General features: G+C 43.3%; 1 protein-coding gene across 1 annotated transcript; it reads left to right on the forward strand.

The window, feature by feature from the left end:
• Nucleotides 1–3,538: 3,538 nt before the first annotated feature.
• On the forward strand, nt 3,539–7,567 carry LOC105202647 (POU domain protein CF1A). The gene has a single exon (XM_011171230.3). It carries the CDS (start codon nt 4,853–4,855, stop codon nt 6,209–6,211), a length of 1,359 nt encoding a protein of 452 aa, XP_011169532.1. The 5' UTR covers nt 3,539–4,852; the 3' UTR covers nt 6,212–7,567.
• The last annotated feature ends 10,813 nt before the right edge of the window (nt 7,568–18,380 follow it).

Below are 18,380 nucleotides of genomic sequence, written 5' to 3' on the forward strand. Positions count from 1 at the left end.
ATAGGTATGTAAAGGTGATCCTATTCTTGCTCCTCGTTCTCCCTCTTCTCTGCCGCGGCGGTTTACAGTGTCCTACGACAAGATGCCACCGTGTCGCGCGTAACGAACGCGAATTTATACGCCTCGCGCGAGTCTTCTATCCGCCGCTCGTAGATCACCGTGATGTCAGCATCGCCGCGAAAAGTTGGCGGACAGTGAAAGATAAAGAGCGCAAAAAGGAACAGAAAAGACGGATGACTGGTCTTTCGTTATATCTGGTCGACCAACCAGAATTAGCAGTACGATAATGTGTTAATGAGATTGTATAAGGATCTTAGACGGGAATAACTTTGAACCACATAAAAATTTAATTGATCTCATTCTGTAACGTATTTAATAGTAATTTAGGAATCCATTCGATGGAACATGAGATTTCGAATGTTTTGCTCAAGAACTCTGGCAACAAGTCGCGCGTACTCTGGAATATTTGCGGCAAAGGAATGGAGAAAGGGGACGAGGCGAGTGAAATTCCGGAGGCCGTTCGCAGGTAACGTACACCCGCGTACACGCGGAATGCATAATTTCTCTCTCAGCGACAGAGCTTTGCTGTCGCTGGCGGCACGCTGTGGCGGCAATAAAAGAAGACGCGCGATAAAAGCCGTCGAAGTGAAGTCTCGCGGGTTCCGCGGAGACCAATCGTCATTGGTGGACAACGAGGCCCATGCGAAACAGCGTGATATTTTGAGCATAACGGGCAACCACCCGACACGGTTTCTCCAACGCGCTAAGAGAGCCTCAGTTTTACCGTGTCGACCTAGAAACGCCACGGCCAACTGTTGCACTTTGTAGAAAATTATTTGGAGAATGCTTCGTAGGAATTCTTCTGAACCACGAAATTCTTGGTGCGTTCCATTTGCGAAGTCATGAAACGTTTTAGCTTTTCCAACGCAACTGTAATATTGATCTCCTTTACGATCTGAAAAATTGACGTGTGTAATATTTAATTTTAATTTTGTATGAAGAGAATTTTCGTAGTGACGTTGCTACAAAGTTATTTTGCTATATTTTAAATTAAATATTAAATCAATATTAATTAATTAAATAGCGATAAAAGTTGAAATAGTTGTAAATTTAACGTCCGTTCTTCATGTATTGGATGAACGTCGAACGGCATATTATAGATAATTATCGCTGTTTTAATTTTCTTGCGTTGTATTACTGGGATCACACGCAAGGCGAGGAAGACAAGTATCGCGTTCGCATCTGTGTTTCTACTATATTTTTTTTTTATCGCAACGCTCGAAGCGCAGAACTCGCGTACGTCTCGTACGAGCGATAATTAGTCGCGCTTCCTCGCACGCGCGAGTAATAAAGAATAAGAAAACGAAGGAAGTTAGCGGCAACAATAACGCGAATGGCCACAGGTGCGAAGGCGCGCAAAGCCAGTTGGGTAGTTGAAACAGACTACGACACAGGAGGATCCCGCGGCACACGATGATCTAACTCACCCCTCTTGAGGGGTAGCTGGCACGTACTGCATAATGCTGCTACCTGTGGCTCTCATTTAAATGTACTAAACCTCGCTCACTCGCGCGTTCGTTCTCGACTCCTCTCCTCCTCTCTTCTTCCCTCTTCTCAATACACTTACACGCTTTCGCTCGTTTCTTGTGTTCGGCTCGTTCTTATTGATACCACTTTCCCCCCCTTCTCTCTCCCTCCCTCGTGGGTGAGATCGGGCAACCTTTCTCCATAATTAATCATTCCGAATAAGTACCTGTTGCTATTGCGTAATCGATATAATTGATCGATCTATCTTCGTTTGGATTCCTTTTGAAAATTTTATTTCGTAAATTTAGGTTACGTTGCGAGTAATAGAATATTCTTTGCGAAATCTAAATAAAGTAAAGAAAAGCGTACGGACCTGTTCTATTTACATCTTGTTTTCTAATCTGTCATATAAGGTTTTCGTACATTGAAAGTATATAATACTTTCAGCATATAGCCGTTATAATCTTTTTTAATGTTGCGGGAGGATTTTCCTATAGTCGTAAATTGAAGTAATGCGGCGGATTATCCTTTTCGATTTTTTTTTCTCGTTCACTACGAGACGCGACGACGGTGCGAGGTGCAGAATACCGATAACGAAGGCGTGCGTAATCAGCGAACGAGCCGAAACCAACGGTTATCCATGCACCTGTTGCACCGCGAGCTACGCGAAAAGGAAATGAAACTGTCGACGGGCAGGATTGTACCGCGACGGTGCCTGAAAAATTGATCTTTCGTTTGCGTACGTGACGCGTATGCCATCGTCGTTCACGTGAAGGAATCGCAGGGTGCAGCAGAATGAACTCGCATATTCAGACGTGTGTGTGTGTGTGTGTGTGTGTGTTCAAGTTGTTCCAAAAGCTCGACGGAAACAATGAGAATCTTGTGATTTGTGTCTTGACGGAGGCTTCTGCGTGGCTTAGTTATTTTATATACTTTATGATTACTTGTGAATTAATAATGCCTTGTGCGTGATTCCCACATATGATTCTCATAGCTCCGGATATTCCCACAAGATATATTTTATCCCGAAGGTGGGACTATTCGAGCCGTCGCGTCGCGACGTCTACCGTGCCTCGTCGCACATACAATTATTCGCTATTAAATCAGTACCTGTTGCGTGCGCGCGCGGGTGCCGTGAGAGATCGCGACAACGATCGCCGACCGTGATCATGAAAAATTTCTGGGGGCATCCGTCGTTTGAAAAACGAGGTACTCGAGTACAGTGATGAGATTTACATGAACAAAACCGCATAGAGTTGAGAAATCGAGTGCACCTGAGAAACGAAGTCGCGCAGGGCGCTGCGTCACGTGGTTAACTTGAACGAGCGCTAGCTCGTGTCAAATCGATTCAAGTCCTAATCGCTCACGCTTATCCTAATCGCAACGGCAGAAACAGAACAGAACGGAACGATGCGATTGCGGTGCAGAGCAACACGGCGCGATGTGGCACGGCACGATTTGGCGATGGTTGTGCGGCACGGTGTGGTAGAGTTGGCGCAGCGCGGCGGCAGCAACGTCGGCAGCAACATCGGTGCTGACGGTGGCGGTGACGGTGGTGGCAGCGACGGCGGCGGCGGCGGTGGTGGTGGTGGTGGTGGTGGTGGTGGTACCGGTGGTGGTGGTAGTGGTGGTGGTGGTGGTGGTGGTGGTGGTGGTGGTAGTAGCGGCGACGGCGGCAGCAGCAGCGACGGTGGCGGTGGCGGTGGCGGCGGTCGCGGCATCAGCGAACGAGCATTGTTAGCCAGGCGAGAACGTAGTCGAGCAACGGCAAGGGAAAGGGGGGGGGTCGAGAAGGACTGGCGCCTGGGGTGCCTCGCCTGCCTTCGTAGGCGCGGTCACAGTAGGTTCCGCCTGATGCTGACGTACATCGACGGCCACCTTGCGAGCCCGTCCAATTGCGAGCTGCGTAGCCAACGGTGGTAGGGATGTGCACGACGGTGACGCGCATGACGAGGTTCCTCCACAAGCGGCTCCGGGAGCCTCGGGAACCTCGGGCGAGCTGCAAGGCGAGGCAGTCAGTCGCTCTCAGCTACGACATGCATAACGCATGAGAGCCCGAGCGAGATCTTTCTAACCCGTCTCTCCTCCGTCGCCATACACACATACACATACACATACACACTCACATACATACACTCTCGCTCTCTCTCTCTCTCTTTCTCTTTTTCCTTATACTCTCTCACCTACACGCTGTTCCACGCATACACGTATACCGTATGTATACGCACACGTACACTCATGTAAAGAGAGGGACATCTACCACTAGAAGGAACACATACGCACGACATCATATACCTACTCTACTCCCGCCGAGTCGAGTCTCTTCCGTTCCGCGATTACCGTCGTACGTCCCTTTACGCTGAGCCGGTCGGTCGGTCGCTCGCTGCTCGGTCGTCGGTCCGCGGTGGCAACCCCCGAGTGCAGTTGCGTCGTGCATCGTCGTCGTCGGTACGCGTTCACCACGTCGGGGCCACAGACACGACGCCAGTGCGGAGTAATCCTCGCATCGCCGTAGACATCGCCGTTGCCGTCGACGTCGAGACAAGATTAGTGATTACTCGACAAGTTCGAATCCCCACCAGGGATGTGTGACCTCAGCTGAATCGATATCCTCGTCGCGAGTGACTTCCCGACTCGACTCGAGGATTGGCCAGTACATAGCTAGGAAGCCAGCTTTCGTTTCACGTGTGATTTTTGTGCGGGAACGAGTGACCGCAACAAGGTTGTCGACAGAGAGAGAGCGAGAGAAAGAATCAAATTCCGGAGCGCCGCGACAGAGCGGTGCTCCGATCTGGAGACGCGTTTTTCCTCCGCGGGGACCCACCCCGCCGGAGTGAACGGGAGAAACGGTATACACCGACAATCATCTCTCACCGCGAATACGTCGATGTTTCCGTATTATTGCATACATGACACTTTTGAGAAACTATGGACGAAACTTTATCACGAACGACGACCAGCTTCGTCTGGTCTCCGGTGTGTCGACGCGAACTGTGGATTGTGCGACGAGTGATCAGTGATTACTAAGAGATCTGTTTTTCCAAGATCGTCGCTTTTCGTGAGGTGACTAGACATATGACTGACATATAGCTGCATCTACGATCCTGCGAGGAGAAGAATCTCCGATAATCTCAACCCGTTCTCGTAGGAGTTTTCTCTTCACCGTGTTATAAAATCTTCATTTTTCCATCTATCGTGAAAAACAAGAGTTCAGAAGATTATTTGCGAAAGGGGTGCGAAGAAAAATCGTACCCCGTGGACGTTCCACGGTGGGGAACCCCACATCGAGAGGGTTTCGCGAAGCCTCTCGACAAGCAGGAAGTAGATGGCCGCTACTACGTACATGCCGGTTAGTAGCGCAGTGTCTACCGACCTGGATGGTGGTTCGGGTACAACGATCGGGATGAACATCGCCGTGAGTGGCTATTCCTCGGGTTCGCCTCGCAGCGCCGCCGACGCTGGCGAGATGAAGTACATGCCGGCTCCGCAGCATCATCATCACCATCACCATCATCATCAGATGACGTCTTCGCCGTCGCCAAACGGACTTTCCCATCCTGCGAGTCTCTCGTCGGCGAATCCATGGGTGAGCCTACAGCCCGGTAGCGATCCTTGGGCGGCTTCGATGGGCATGGCGCATCACACTAGCCATCATCCTCATCATCATCCCCATCAGGCAAACACGAGCCTCGATGTGAAGCCGTTGACCGCGGCAGCCGCGGCGAACGCGACGGACCAGGGTATGCATCATCGTGCCCCGCACCAGTCTCCGGGCATGGCCTCGCCGCATTCTTGGCACGCACCGGTCGTCCCGTCGGCGCACTACAACCCTAGCGGTGGCGCGGCCTCGCCCACCACCCTCCAACAATACCATGCAGCGATGAACGGTATGCTGCATCAGCATCCGCATCAGCATCCACATCAGCTGCACAATCATCAAACCGGTCTACCTCACCACTTGAGGGACGCGCACAATCATAGTCCACCGTCGGGGCATCCTTTGCACGCGGGCCATCCTCTCGATAGGGATCACAGCGCTGGCGAGGAGGACACGCCGACGTCGGACGACCTCGAGGCCTTCGCCAAGCAGTTTAAGCAACGGCGCATCAAACTCGGCTTCACCCAGGCGGACGTCGGTCTCGCGCTCGGTACTCTCTACGGCAACGTCTTCTCGCAGACAACAATATGCAGGTTCGAGGCTCTACAGTTGAGCTTCAAAAATATGTGCAAGCTGAAGCCGCTGCTGCAGAAGTGGCTCGAGGAGGCGGACTCGACGACCGGCTCGCCGACGAGCATCGACAAGATCGCCGCTCAGGGTAGAAAGCGAAAGAAGAGGACGTCGATCGAAGTGTCGGTGAAGGGTGCGCTCGAGCAACATTTTCACAAGCAACCAAAACCATCGGCCCAGGAGATCACGTCGCTGGCGGACTCGTTGCAACTAGAGAAGGAAGTGGTTAGGGTGTGGTTCTGCAATCGGCGACAAAAGGAAAAGAGAATGACGCCGCCCAATACACTCGGCGACGGCATGATGGAGGGTATGCCACCGGGCCACCAAAGCCAAGGCGGTCTTCATCAGGGTTATCATCCGCAGGATCATCTGCACGGTTCGCCCATGGGTCATAGCCACAGTCCGCCGATGCTCAGCCCTCAGGCCCTTACGGCCCACTCGCTTGCGGCTCACTAGCGTTCGCCGGGGCCTCCCCCGTTGGGCCTCGCGGTAACCTCACAGAACTCGGCAAACGTGTCGTCGACGGCGGAAACGACGACTCTGCCGCCGTTCTATCATCACTACCTTCAGGCACGCACCGGCAGTTACACGACCTCGTAGCTGACCGACTCACGGCGCCCTTTCTATCTATCGGACGGCGGCGCTCGTTACCGAGACGAGGGTACGGAATGGTGGCTCGTCCAACGAGGTTCAACGGGGTTTAACGAGGCCGAGACCGGTCCATCGGGGAGGCTGAGGAGCTGACGCGCACGGTCGGTGATTTTTTGTCGACCTTGACCGCGCGCATAGACCCGGAGAGAGAGAGAAAGAGAGAGAGAGAGAGAGAGAGAGAAAGCTGTGGACGGAACAGACAGAATAAGAGAAATACGGAATAAGAGAGAATGCCGTGACTGTCGCGGCCGTCGGCGAACATCGGTGATCGGTTTTACGCCCGAGTTCTACAAAATATCTTCATCTCTGAAGTATCATCGCCTTGCCGTCATCGTCATCGTCATCTTACACCGTTCTACGCACGACTTCAGCTATTTTTTTTTCCATCGACCGATGTTTCGGTGATAAGTGAAATATCTCTCTCGTGTTTTCCGCGACGCGACACTAAAGGAGATCCAGTAGCGTTCCTCTCAAAGGGTACCATTGACGGACGTGGTAATGACGTTCCTCCTTCGCGCGGCCAGGTCGGGGCCCGTTCGTCCGTTCGTGGAATCCGAGCTGGATCGCGGACCTTGTTGGCTGTTTGCTGTTGTTGTTGTTGTTGTTTCATCGTCATCGGTGAGCGAAAGTGGTTAACTCAGCGGTCTCCGATGAGGACGCGAAAAAGGATGGTTTAATAACGAGGTGCGCGGACGCAAGATGAACTCGGGCGAGGGTGCGGTTAAAAAGAACGGAGGTGTTTTCTCTCTCTCGCCCGCGAACGAAGCGAGAATATCGGACACGAAACACGGATCGCAAGGGTGTTTTTTTCGCGTGCGCGTGCGATTTTCCCTTATCTCCCACGGGGTCCGAAATTTGCGGCGGACGAACGGGCGTCAAGAAAAGAACATACGTAAAGAGCGAGTGCTGTGTTCGCGCGGGATTTGCTCGGAGCAAACCCGGCGGATGATGTAACATAAGTAAATATGGACTGTAAATAATGTACTAGATAAAGCTAGTAAGTTAAGTGAGAGAGAGCATGAATCGTCGTCGTCACCGTCGTCGTCGACAACGAGCGAAAAAACAGACGCGGGAGCTGGAATAAACGGAGGAAGGAGATATAAAGAGAGATGAGAGGAGGGAGAGAGACAAGGAATATGCAGCGCGACAAAGTAAAAAAAAGAGGGACAGATTATATATACGTATACATATATATATAAAGGGACAGGGTGCACACCGAAGAAAAACCGCGTATTGGAAAAGCGCGTGCGAAATCCTAGCGAGACAGCAAGACAGTTTCCCCCCTCACGCGAAAAACCCCTTCTGTATAAAGAGTAAGTATACATAAATATATATGTGTATATATACACGAGTCTATAGATGAAGATATATTATTATATATAAATAGAAAAAGGATATATATATATGTATATGAAAACGCGGAACGGCGTTACATTCGAAAGCTCTATGTCTATGTAAAGATCGAAAGGTTCTAGCTATGTCTTATCATTATTGTATTATTATGTTTATTATTATATTGCTATTATTATATATTATCATTAATATTATTATATTGTGACATTCATTGTCTGGTCTTGAGAAAATGTTGTAATTGTGGCACAAATCCGGCGTTAACGCGGTAAATTTATTATTGTCGCTATTATAATATTCGCCACTATTATTATTGTCACTTATTATTATTATTATTCCTTATTGCGATTATTATAATTTTAATTATTATTATTGTCATCGTCATTATTAATATCATCGATATCTGTACTGCCCGGGAGTCAAGTGCGGAGCCGAGAATCTCGCGTCTTCCATCGCTGCCGGGCATGATATCGAAGAACTCTTCCTCTCTCGCTCTCTCAATCTGTCTCCCTTTGTCTCTCTCTGCTTCTCGTCTCGTTCGTCTCCTCTCCTGTCTGGATTGTACTTTTTTTTTTTTTTCAAAGAGGCTTAGGCAGATGCGAAGCTGACACACACAGTTCGTACAGTACTATTTACTGAAAGTATCTTACGTCATGAAGTGTAGTATTAGACGATGATAAACTGTGTGATTTACGTGGAAGTTATTAATTATCCGATCAGTTTATGGTACAGTAATTGTAAAGAGTAGTACAGTATTGTAAAGGAGTAGTACGGGACGTATAATTTCATATTCATCTTCTGTGTTATTAAATTCTATTGTCTTTTAAATATCGATATGATGAAAAGTAGAAAACATTCGATATATAATATTATTAATATTCACACAAACCGTGAAGAAAATTTTCATATTTTTGTCTAGACGATTTGTTTAGATTATCGTGTACGTAGAATTTTAGATTATATTGTACAAACCGGCTGCGCTTCTACCAAATTCTCTTTGGTTTGTTTGCCGATCGTCTCTACGCGAATCGTCTCGCTGATTGTGAGTTTCGGATTCTTTTTCTCGCTACCACTGCGAATCTCGGCGCGCATAACTAAATTTGCATTCGTCGCACGTGATACAAAATACAGAGATACTTAGCCAAAAGACGAAGCTATTATTCTTGCCGACGGTAAAATTAAGTTCGTCCTATGGCCTTTAAAGTTTAAATGAATGGAAAATAATGAGAGTAAACGCGCAAGAACTTTCTTTTACATCATGTTTTTTATTTCTTGTGTGATAAAATTATACATTTTACAACATCGTATTTTATTATAGGGAAATCGTTATAGGGAAATTGTATTTAATGTTAATTCTTTAGAAACAATCTGAAGACTTTTTTTTCCGCAAAATTAAATTTACAGGAAGATTTATTTAATTGAATTAATTCTCAACAATATTTTATTCCATGGAAGATCAGTTTTACATCGGTAGATTTTCTCATGAGAAATAAACATGGCTTTATACGCTCTATGAAATTTAAATTATGTCCCTCGAGCGGTCACAGGCATCGAAATCGAGATGAGATCGATCGAGCGTATCTTCTGTTTTTACGCTCGCGCTTCGTCAAGATTTCACTTTCTGCTATTTAAAAAAATTTTTTTTTTAACTATTTGGCGCGTAGGTAGTCACGTGTCTCGATGCTTCATCCAATACTTTCAGAGTATTTATACGGTTTCCTTTGCGAGACCCACTCTCTCGCTTCGATAATCACATTAATCGACGTTTCCAAAAAATATACGCTCAGTAATATTTTCCGTATAATTCTTACGTTATAAGTTACATTATAAGTCATTAATTCTGGACATCGATCTGATCGTTCTAGATCTGTATACAGAAACATCTGTCGCGCAATATACATTCTGCAAGAGAAAAGTTCCTTCCTTTTTCTTTGACTGTCGCAAGTCTCTGCGAGCTGAGTCTCCCAGATTCTCAGTGTCGCTTTGTTTCACCGCTTCATATATATATTTTTTTTTTATCTATCGAACTCTCTCGATCGACTCGCTGCCTTTTTGCGGCTCTTCCTTGGCGTCGTAAAACGCGTAGGTGGTCGCGAACTCCGTAGCGCCGACGCACACCTTCGCCTCCTCTCTAGCGATTTATTTTCCACCTCAATCGTTGTGCAGTACTTCGTTGATCGCGCCGGTGTACCGAGTGCCCACGCGAAACGCGGCATCATCTCCTTTTCTTTTTCATCGCGGTAGGCTCGTTACGCGCTGTATCGCGCGGATTTATTTGTCTGGTATCATCGGCTGCTGCCGTTGTCATTATACCAGCGCGTTCGCAGATACTGTTTTTCCGTGATTACTTGTCGGCATCCGATCAACTTCATTCGGGTGTTAATAAGAAACCCCGGATAAGACTTTGACTTGCCGGCTTTGCGAGCATCTTGTCGCATGACTTCGATTTTGTGCTCCTCGCGAAAGTTGACATCAATGACGAAATCATTTTTCAAGTATTATTTCGAGGACGCTCTTGTACAATTTTCTTATGATCTATTTTTTTATAATACCATTTTTTACACAATATAGGGTAACTCCCAATATTTATGCTGTACGAGGATTTACACAAAATCAGAAAAAGTAGGAGTAACTTACACGCAACTCTGTTATGCTCCTTTATGTTATATTAATATTTTGTTATGATTTCAATTTTTTATTATTAATAATAACAAAACCGTAGTGAATTGAATCGATTTGTCGATGTAGTAAGTAGCGCAATCATCTATTATAACTTACGTAAAATGATTGTTGTAAAGAATATAAAAGATTTAACAATTATTTCGTGATACATGACTGTAGAGGGATAGTAAAGACTAGAGTATAACAAAATAGAGAAGTGTTTAACCTATGTTCTTGGATTTTTTGATCGGTTTGATGCGTCGCATCATCTCATCTGTTTGGGATATACGGCATTTTCAGTGCACGCGATTAATCCACAGTACAGACATTCTGTAATTGGAAGACAATACTTGCACTTGCACAGAATACATAAAGTACACGTATCTGCATTCCACTGCTATCCAGCTATATTAATCTCTTCAATATTGCATTATTATTACTCCGTTCTTATTCTCTAATAAACTTTATAAACACAGTTTATAAATTATTGTGTCATTTCACATTTGATAAACATTTGTAAATTATCTATGTCCACACATGAATGATCGTATATCCCATATCTATGGAATATGAGGCAAAAATGCAAGGGTTTTTTTGAGGTTTTTCTTTAAGAAGATATAAGAATATATAAGAAAATAAATTTCGTGTTTCTAATTTTTTTTAATATAATAGTAAGCAATATAGGTTTTATTGATATAGTTCATTTTCCTTAAACGTGATAAATAACACTTGATAGATGCGGCATATGTACCGGAGTTACCCTACTTTGGCACACGAAACGATACAATATTGTGTCTAGAAAATCGTTGTAATTGCATGATTTGTATTATTCTGCATTTATACTATTCTTCTTTGAGCGTGTAGTTAGTATTCCATGGCTAGAATGACAGGAAGATTATGACAGTACTAGCGACGCATGACAAGTCGGGTCATCGCAAAAAGCACTTACCTGGCGGTCGCGTTCTTATTTAAGTAAGGAGGTTCAACGAACCCGTTCGTCACCGTCTATTAATGCCCGAACCATTGCGTTGACATTACGCGTATTTACCGAAATACCGACGGTAATTTATACACTTCCGCGGAGTCGTACTTGCGTCTGGCAGCTGGGGGCCGCATAACGATGCATTAGGTGTGTATAAACTGCCCGACGCGTTAATAGCACCTATAGTATCTACTTGCCGGGCTAAAAGAGTCGTTTAGGGGCGCAAACGCGCGTCGGAGCCGCGGCTTGTAATTCACGGCCCAATTTGGGAAGAGAGAGATTTTTATGGGGACGCGATCGTTTCGTGGAGAGCGCGTCACGGGACTTTAATAAGGAGGGCCCCACCGTATACCAGGCAACTTTACGGACGGACCGGCGTTACATGGCCACCACGCGACCCGCTAATCATCGTAATTTTTGATCGTTATAATACGCTTAACGCATCGCGGGCTATTCATTTCCGTAATATTTCGACGTTTTGGTAATGGCACGGTATATTGGGCCTAACCTCCCCTCCCCCTCCCCAGCGAGGCTCTGCTTAGGAGGTTTAGCCGTTGTGCGTGATACTAGATTTCGAACGTGTTTATCGAGTGAATCTAGTCCTCAGCACCATTATTCACAGAAAACTTCCGTATTTTATTGTGGCAATGATACGGGAATCGTGAAATATTTTTATTTCGTATTATCTGCAAAATTGAACGAAAAACTAAATTGGCAAAAGAATTTCTATTAGCGAGAAATTTCATTAAAAATTTGTCGGAATTACTCTAAATTCCGTACGTTTACGCGCTGACAATCTATATTCTCACTGTACCACGACCTTGAAAATTTAGCTCATTCATTACGATCGATCGTAGCATGCGTTTCCCTTTACGGATTAACATTTCCTAACAAATCAGTTAACGTGTATCCGCCCTTCGTACTATCGTGCGCACGCTTTAAGGTCTTATCTGTGACTATCATAGTGGATCGGTAGAAGCATATTTGCCTACGAGACGAGCTTCGGAATTTTATGAGCTCCGATATTAGGCCGTCCATCTTCCTGCGAGGATAGAGTCCTTCCCGCATTAGCAACGCTCGTTAGCCTCCTCGGTCGTTGAAATACAGACGTCCTTCTTTGACGTAATCACCGCCCCGTCGTCGGACGAGGACGAATCAAATCCTTGTTAGGTCCATTTACCGATGCCGGTTTAATAGAAATCGTATCCATTCCCGCAGGTTCGCTCCGAGAAATTTCAAGCATTATGTCGTCGTTAAGCTCGCGTTAATGTCTTTCATCAGCCTCCTGTGTATTACGGTATTTTTCTCTGCATAGCCTTTTATCCTCTTGCTTATTGTTTCATAGACTGTTAATTAATTCGGAAGACCACCAGCTATAAAATATGTCTAGAGAAATGTAAATCTTACGCTTGCTCGTCAATCGAAAATCGCACTTACTCTTCACCAATAACATATGATTCATGGTACAAACAGCTGTTCCTTTGCGAACGACGGGATTCGAACAAATCTACGCGCGTGATGTGTTATAATAATTTTATGTTGTATGAAAGTTTTAGGTTCCACACATTTAGAAAAAATTAAATTTGAAATCTCGGAAATTTACTTAAGCGTGTACGAAGATGTTTCTGAATGTGATGTTAATAGACTTTTTTTTTTATTAAAATGAAGAGCTCGTCTTTTATATTTAGCAACGCATTGCTGTCTGCTCAAAATAGCAATTCTGCTATACATTACATACCATAGTGATTACTGCAATTACGTGTGTTTTGTTATCAGTCATATAGCTTCTGTGATTATTTGCTCAATTGGCCGCTGATGCTTATCGCTGATCTTCTCACATTTCCTTAATTAGCGCGATATATTCGATATGTCAAACATATCTTCGACTTCATCGTTTATTCGCACTTGGCACTAGGCGAGGATCGAGCTTGCCTAAAAGTAGTTATTCCACTGACAAAAAAAATGATACTGGCTGTATTGACAACGACAAAGACATTTCATAAACAATGTTTTCATATGCATATTACATTCATATGCATCATTGTCGTTCAAACTCGATGTTGATAAAGTGTCGATGAAAACATTGATATCTTCGCCAGTACCCGTTTCTAACAACGACAAGTACAATCTCGGTCATTTCAATAAAATGAATGAATGATTACTATTGCGGAATTTAATTGAAAAATGCTGCAAATTGATCTGTATAGCGTAAAAAGCACGCTTATAAACGCTGTAGTCGCGAATTGACATGCGACACTCATTATTAAAATGATTCAAAAGATTTCACTTGCGCCATTTGCATATACATATGTATATTTTTTATACACTGTTCCGCATAATTCAATTGACGCTCGTGAATTATGAATTCCGCGCTGTGGAGATTGCACTGCACGTTGATTTTATGATGTGATCTTTTTTATTGTTGCATAAAAAGCTGTTAGCGAAATGAATATTGTTAGAGGAATCTTTTTCCGAGAGGCGCATCGGCTACAAACTTTTCGCGTTAGTTAATTAAACGCCTATTATAACAATAATTGCGTCGCGTTACAAATCGTATAGAATACACGTTAACGGAAGCGTTAACGGAGAGTTGTATGTGATATGCGCGATTTTTAAGTTCAGTCGCCATTTGTTATTGCATGCTAGTTATTATTATTATTTTTTAATGAAAATAGCAAAGAAAACACACACACACACACACACACACACACGATAGAAGAGAGCGAGAAACGAGGAAGAAAAAAAGAGACGAATACGCGTCATGTGCGAGAGAAGATTTGTTGAGCCAATGAATTATTTGTTACTATGTTTAAATTTTTCGCAAGAGATAATAAAATACAATCTCTCCCCATAAAATTTGGCAAAATTTTCTTACAATATTTCTTTTTGTTTCGTCTGTATTACTTGATTAAGAGAGAGAGAGAAAGAGAGAGAGAGTGTGTGTGTGTGAAAGAGAGAGAGAGAGGGGGGGGAGAGAGGAGACAAATACGTAGCTAGCAAAGTGATTTTGTTGTATCGACAAACGGCTTTACCCATCGGCATCGGATGCGCGATTGCGAATCGTTGCGAGAGCGACGGACGCTTATAATTTAACTCTCACGCAAAAAGAATGGGCGTCCCCGAGATCGAAATTAACGGTGATTGATCGCACTGGGTGATTTTATTGGCTGAACAAATCGAACTGCTCGTTTTTTTTTATCGCCGAGACAAGAGCGAGAGAGACTGATGCGAAATTGCGAAACGATGAATGAGACGCTGCGCTAAAAAAATTCGACATTATTTTTTTTTGTAAATGCAAAAAAAAAGAAAGAACGGAAAAGGAGCAAAGCGAGCAAGAAAAAAACGTACGAGTGCGATCGTGTACGGCGTGCGATTGGTGGAAAATCGATGTTAATTGTTGCGATCGTGGCATCGTGCGATTGCTAGCGAACGTGTTCGGACGTATGGAGGTCGAGGAGCGCGGTTGTTCGTTAAGGAAATTAAGGAAATCCTTTTCCGGGCGAATCGGCGCGCGCAAACGCGAAATTGGACAATTGCTAATTGGACCATGTCCCGAGGTGTGTTTCTTTTTTCCTTCCTCTCTGTGAAGTTGACAATAATTGTGATTTCGCGAAACAACCGCACTCTTCGATTCCCGTTCTATCTCGCGTGGAGAGTGAAATCGGTATCGAATTTCGATAAATTCCATTTTATGTTGTGTGTACATGTATATTACACATGCAATGATACATATATAATATACATCATGTGTTACATTATGTACATGCATGTATGTATGTAATGTGAGACGTTATACATACAGTAGAGAGACAGAGACAGAGAGAGAGAGAGAGAGAGAGAGAGAGAGAGAGAGAGAGAGAGAGAGAGAATTCCGTTTATCCGCACTCTATTTATACGAATAAATTTGTGCTTAATTCAAAATACACGAACTCATAGTTCTTATTATCTGAACTTTGGATAGTTCGGATAATAAGAGCTCGACGTGCTTGACTTGAATTTTCTGAACATCATCTTCTATTATCAAAACTAATAAGTAGAAGCTAGTGAACTTGTATTATCCAAATTTCTTGGTTATCAAAACTATCCTATCTCCTGACATAAGCAGAGTTCGGATAAGCAGAGTTCTACTGTATACACACACACACACACACACACACATATATATATATATATATAAATATATAAAATTTATATATGTTTTATTCATACGTATATGTATAAATTTTATATATTTATATGTATCAATATGTGCGTGTGTGTATATACAATATTTAAAATAGCTAAATATCTTTCAAACACTATTTTATTTGTATTTTTTTTATAAGTAAATTTTTAATTTGAGTTTGAAAGGTATTTCTCTAAATATTTTGTATTTATATTTCGTATTACGTTTCCTTGTATATAAAATCATTTTTATGTCTGTGACAATCGAAATGTAAATTATACCGATTTCGATCCATGATAACGCGTTTTCTTGAAGTAACAACGCGTGTGGATGTTGCGAATTACGAGCGATTTACAAACGAAAGAGAGGCGACAGAAAGACATGTAAAAGTACACCTATAGAGATACACGTATACACGAAACCGTTAAACGATATACGCATCTGTAAACGATTCTTTTTCCCCTCCGCTCATCTTTCCCCCCATGCTGTATATTATTATAATGTAATTAAATCTTAATTATTATATTAACGTAAAAATAAAGATCTGGCGAGTGATGGTGAACACATTTTGTTAGAGAAGCGGCGGAAGAGCTAAATTACTATTGAATTTCGATTAATAAATGACATGAAAGTAATGTGCAACACACACCTGGCGTTTTGCTTTATTTGCCGGATCATCGTCACCTATGGTCGAGAAATTCTCACCTCTCTCTACCTCGTCAATATTCTATGTGCGTCAGTGTCGTGAGAATAGAATCGTCCTACGGTTTCCCCTTGTAAATTACTTCTTGTTGTACTATAATGTTGATTGTTCAAATAAATGCGAAAGTGCGATATTCCTATTTGGTTTTGATCATTACTAGTAATCTGCGTAATACATTTCTCGCTCGATAAGCATTCCACAGAGATAAGGTCAGTAGACTTTCGAGCGATTAGAAAGTCGTAGCGAATACGATAAATTTTATATTTAAAAAAAAAAAAAAAATATATATATATATATATATATATATATATACATTCACGAGACATACGATTGACTAAAATCGGTTGTCCATTCGTCTCGTAATGGTTACAGTTTCCGCAGAATTTCGTTATTATTAATAGCTAAACCTGAAACTCTTCGAGGTCTTTAAAATCTTTTTTATTTCGTCGGATCCTCGTAGGCGAACACTTTTACTCTCGCGTCTCATTTCCATCCGTGATGTATCCATGAATAATTACGGTAAAAGTTCATTCGCGCGACTTAATCGTGGCGTGGTGGTATTGAAGTCTTTCATTGCATTAATTAAGAGCTTAATGAACAACGTGAGCGACGTGAGGAAACGGCGAAAAATGTGTATTCGCACGCATAATCGATCGGACTTGAATAACTCTTCATCTCTCCGAGACCTTTTCCTCGCGATTGTCTCTCGTTTCCACGGACGAAGTCCGGGCTCTGTTTGTCGATCGACGGCGAGAGATATACCTCGTCCGATCGCTCGATTATTCTCTCGTGCGTCGCGTGCAATTATCACACGATATGACGAAATTGCTGTGACGACCAAGTGACAAGCGGGATAATCGCGCTCTGCAGGAAAAAATGCCTGAGATAGCACTAGTGTAATTCATTAAACGTTTATGATATTCTGGGATGGGCAGACCCAAGTATCTATCGTTAATAAAGATATATTGTTCAACTCGCGCTCAAAACAATCAAGAAACCATCACATGCAAATCGGGATTATCAATTATATTACATATTGCGTTCTCTAAAATTAATTAATAGTAAATTATGTAATTAGAATTATACGCACGCGACACGCATATATTTGAAAGTCTCGTCGGTCGATATATGCAACTGATCTTTCCTCAACTCTTTCTTATCTCTTTAATAATTATTTCGAATTGTTAGTAATAACTTTCCATGATTTTTCGCGATAATATTAATGTCTTGGTACATATATCCGCGTTTGATGTATTTATCTAACTTATGTGCTTTGTGCTCCGCAAATTGTTTTATTATTTAGAAGCAGTCCATTACGCAGAGAAGGTTGGAAAACATTGCTCTAACGTTCGTGAGATTCCAGCGAGAGCTTGGTGTTTGCTCATCATCGAACGCGCATCGGACTGACTCCGAAGATGTTTCTCGCTACGCCTATGGTTACGCATCGAAGACTCGTGTCGTTGTTGCTTATCGCGAAATCGAATATCGTGGCACGTTTTACCTTGAAGAAGCAGTTGCCTCCTCCCAGGGATTTTATTGCCCGAGTCGAGTGATGCAATCCGAAACAAAAAAAGGCTCTAACATTGACTTCAGTCAATAATAATTAACACATATCTCTCTTTTTCTTCGTCAAGTTTTCGATTCAGATTTGCAGTTGTTTAATTGCTGTTTTTATATCGTCAATAATATCCCGTAACCCGTCTCGCTGCTCTCATAATTAGCCATTTAGAATATCGTATTGAGAGATCTTGGAATATCGTCATATTTATTATTTATTCCAATCTCTCGCCTCTGTTTATCCCGTAAACGTCACGCAAATAGCTCGATCGATTAATAAACCGGAATCAACGTAAAAATTTTACAGCCGAGTAAAAAACTGCACAAAGAACAAGTGGTAACTTTAGACGGAAAAACAAACATGTTAGTCAGAAGAATTTATAATATAATTAAAGATAAAGTATATATACGTGAGAATAACGAGTAAAGAACGAATAAAGAACAAGATTAATGTACACCTCGTAATTAACGACTTGACTTTGGCATGGAAAATACGATCTATCTGTGATGTTTTTATTCAGCGCATCATTTCAAAATATGTTGCACATATTTACGC

This window comes from Solenopsis invicta, chromosome 12 (genome assembly GCF_016802725.1).
Source record: "Solenopsis invicta isolate M01_SB chromosome 12, UNIL_Sinv_3.0, whole genome shotgun sequence".
In the NCBI taxonomy this organism is placed as follows: Eukaryota; Metazoa; Arthropoda; class Insecta; order Hymenoptera; family Formicidae; genus Solenopsis; species Solenopsis invicta.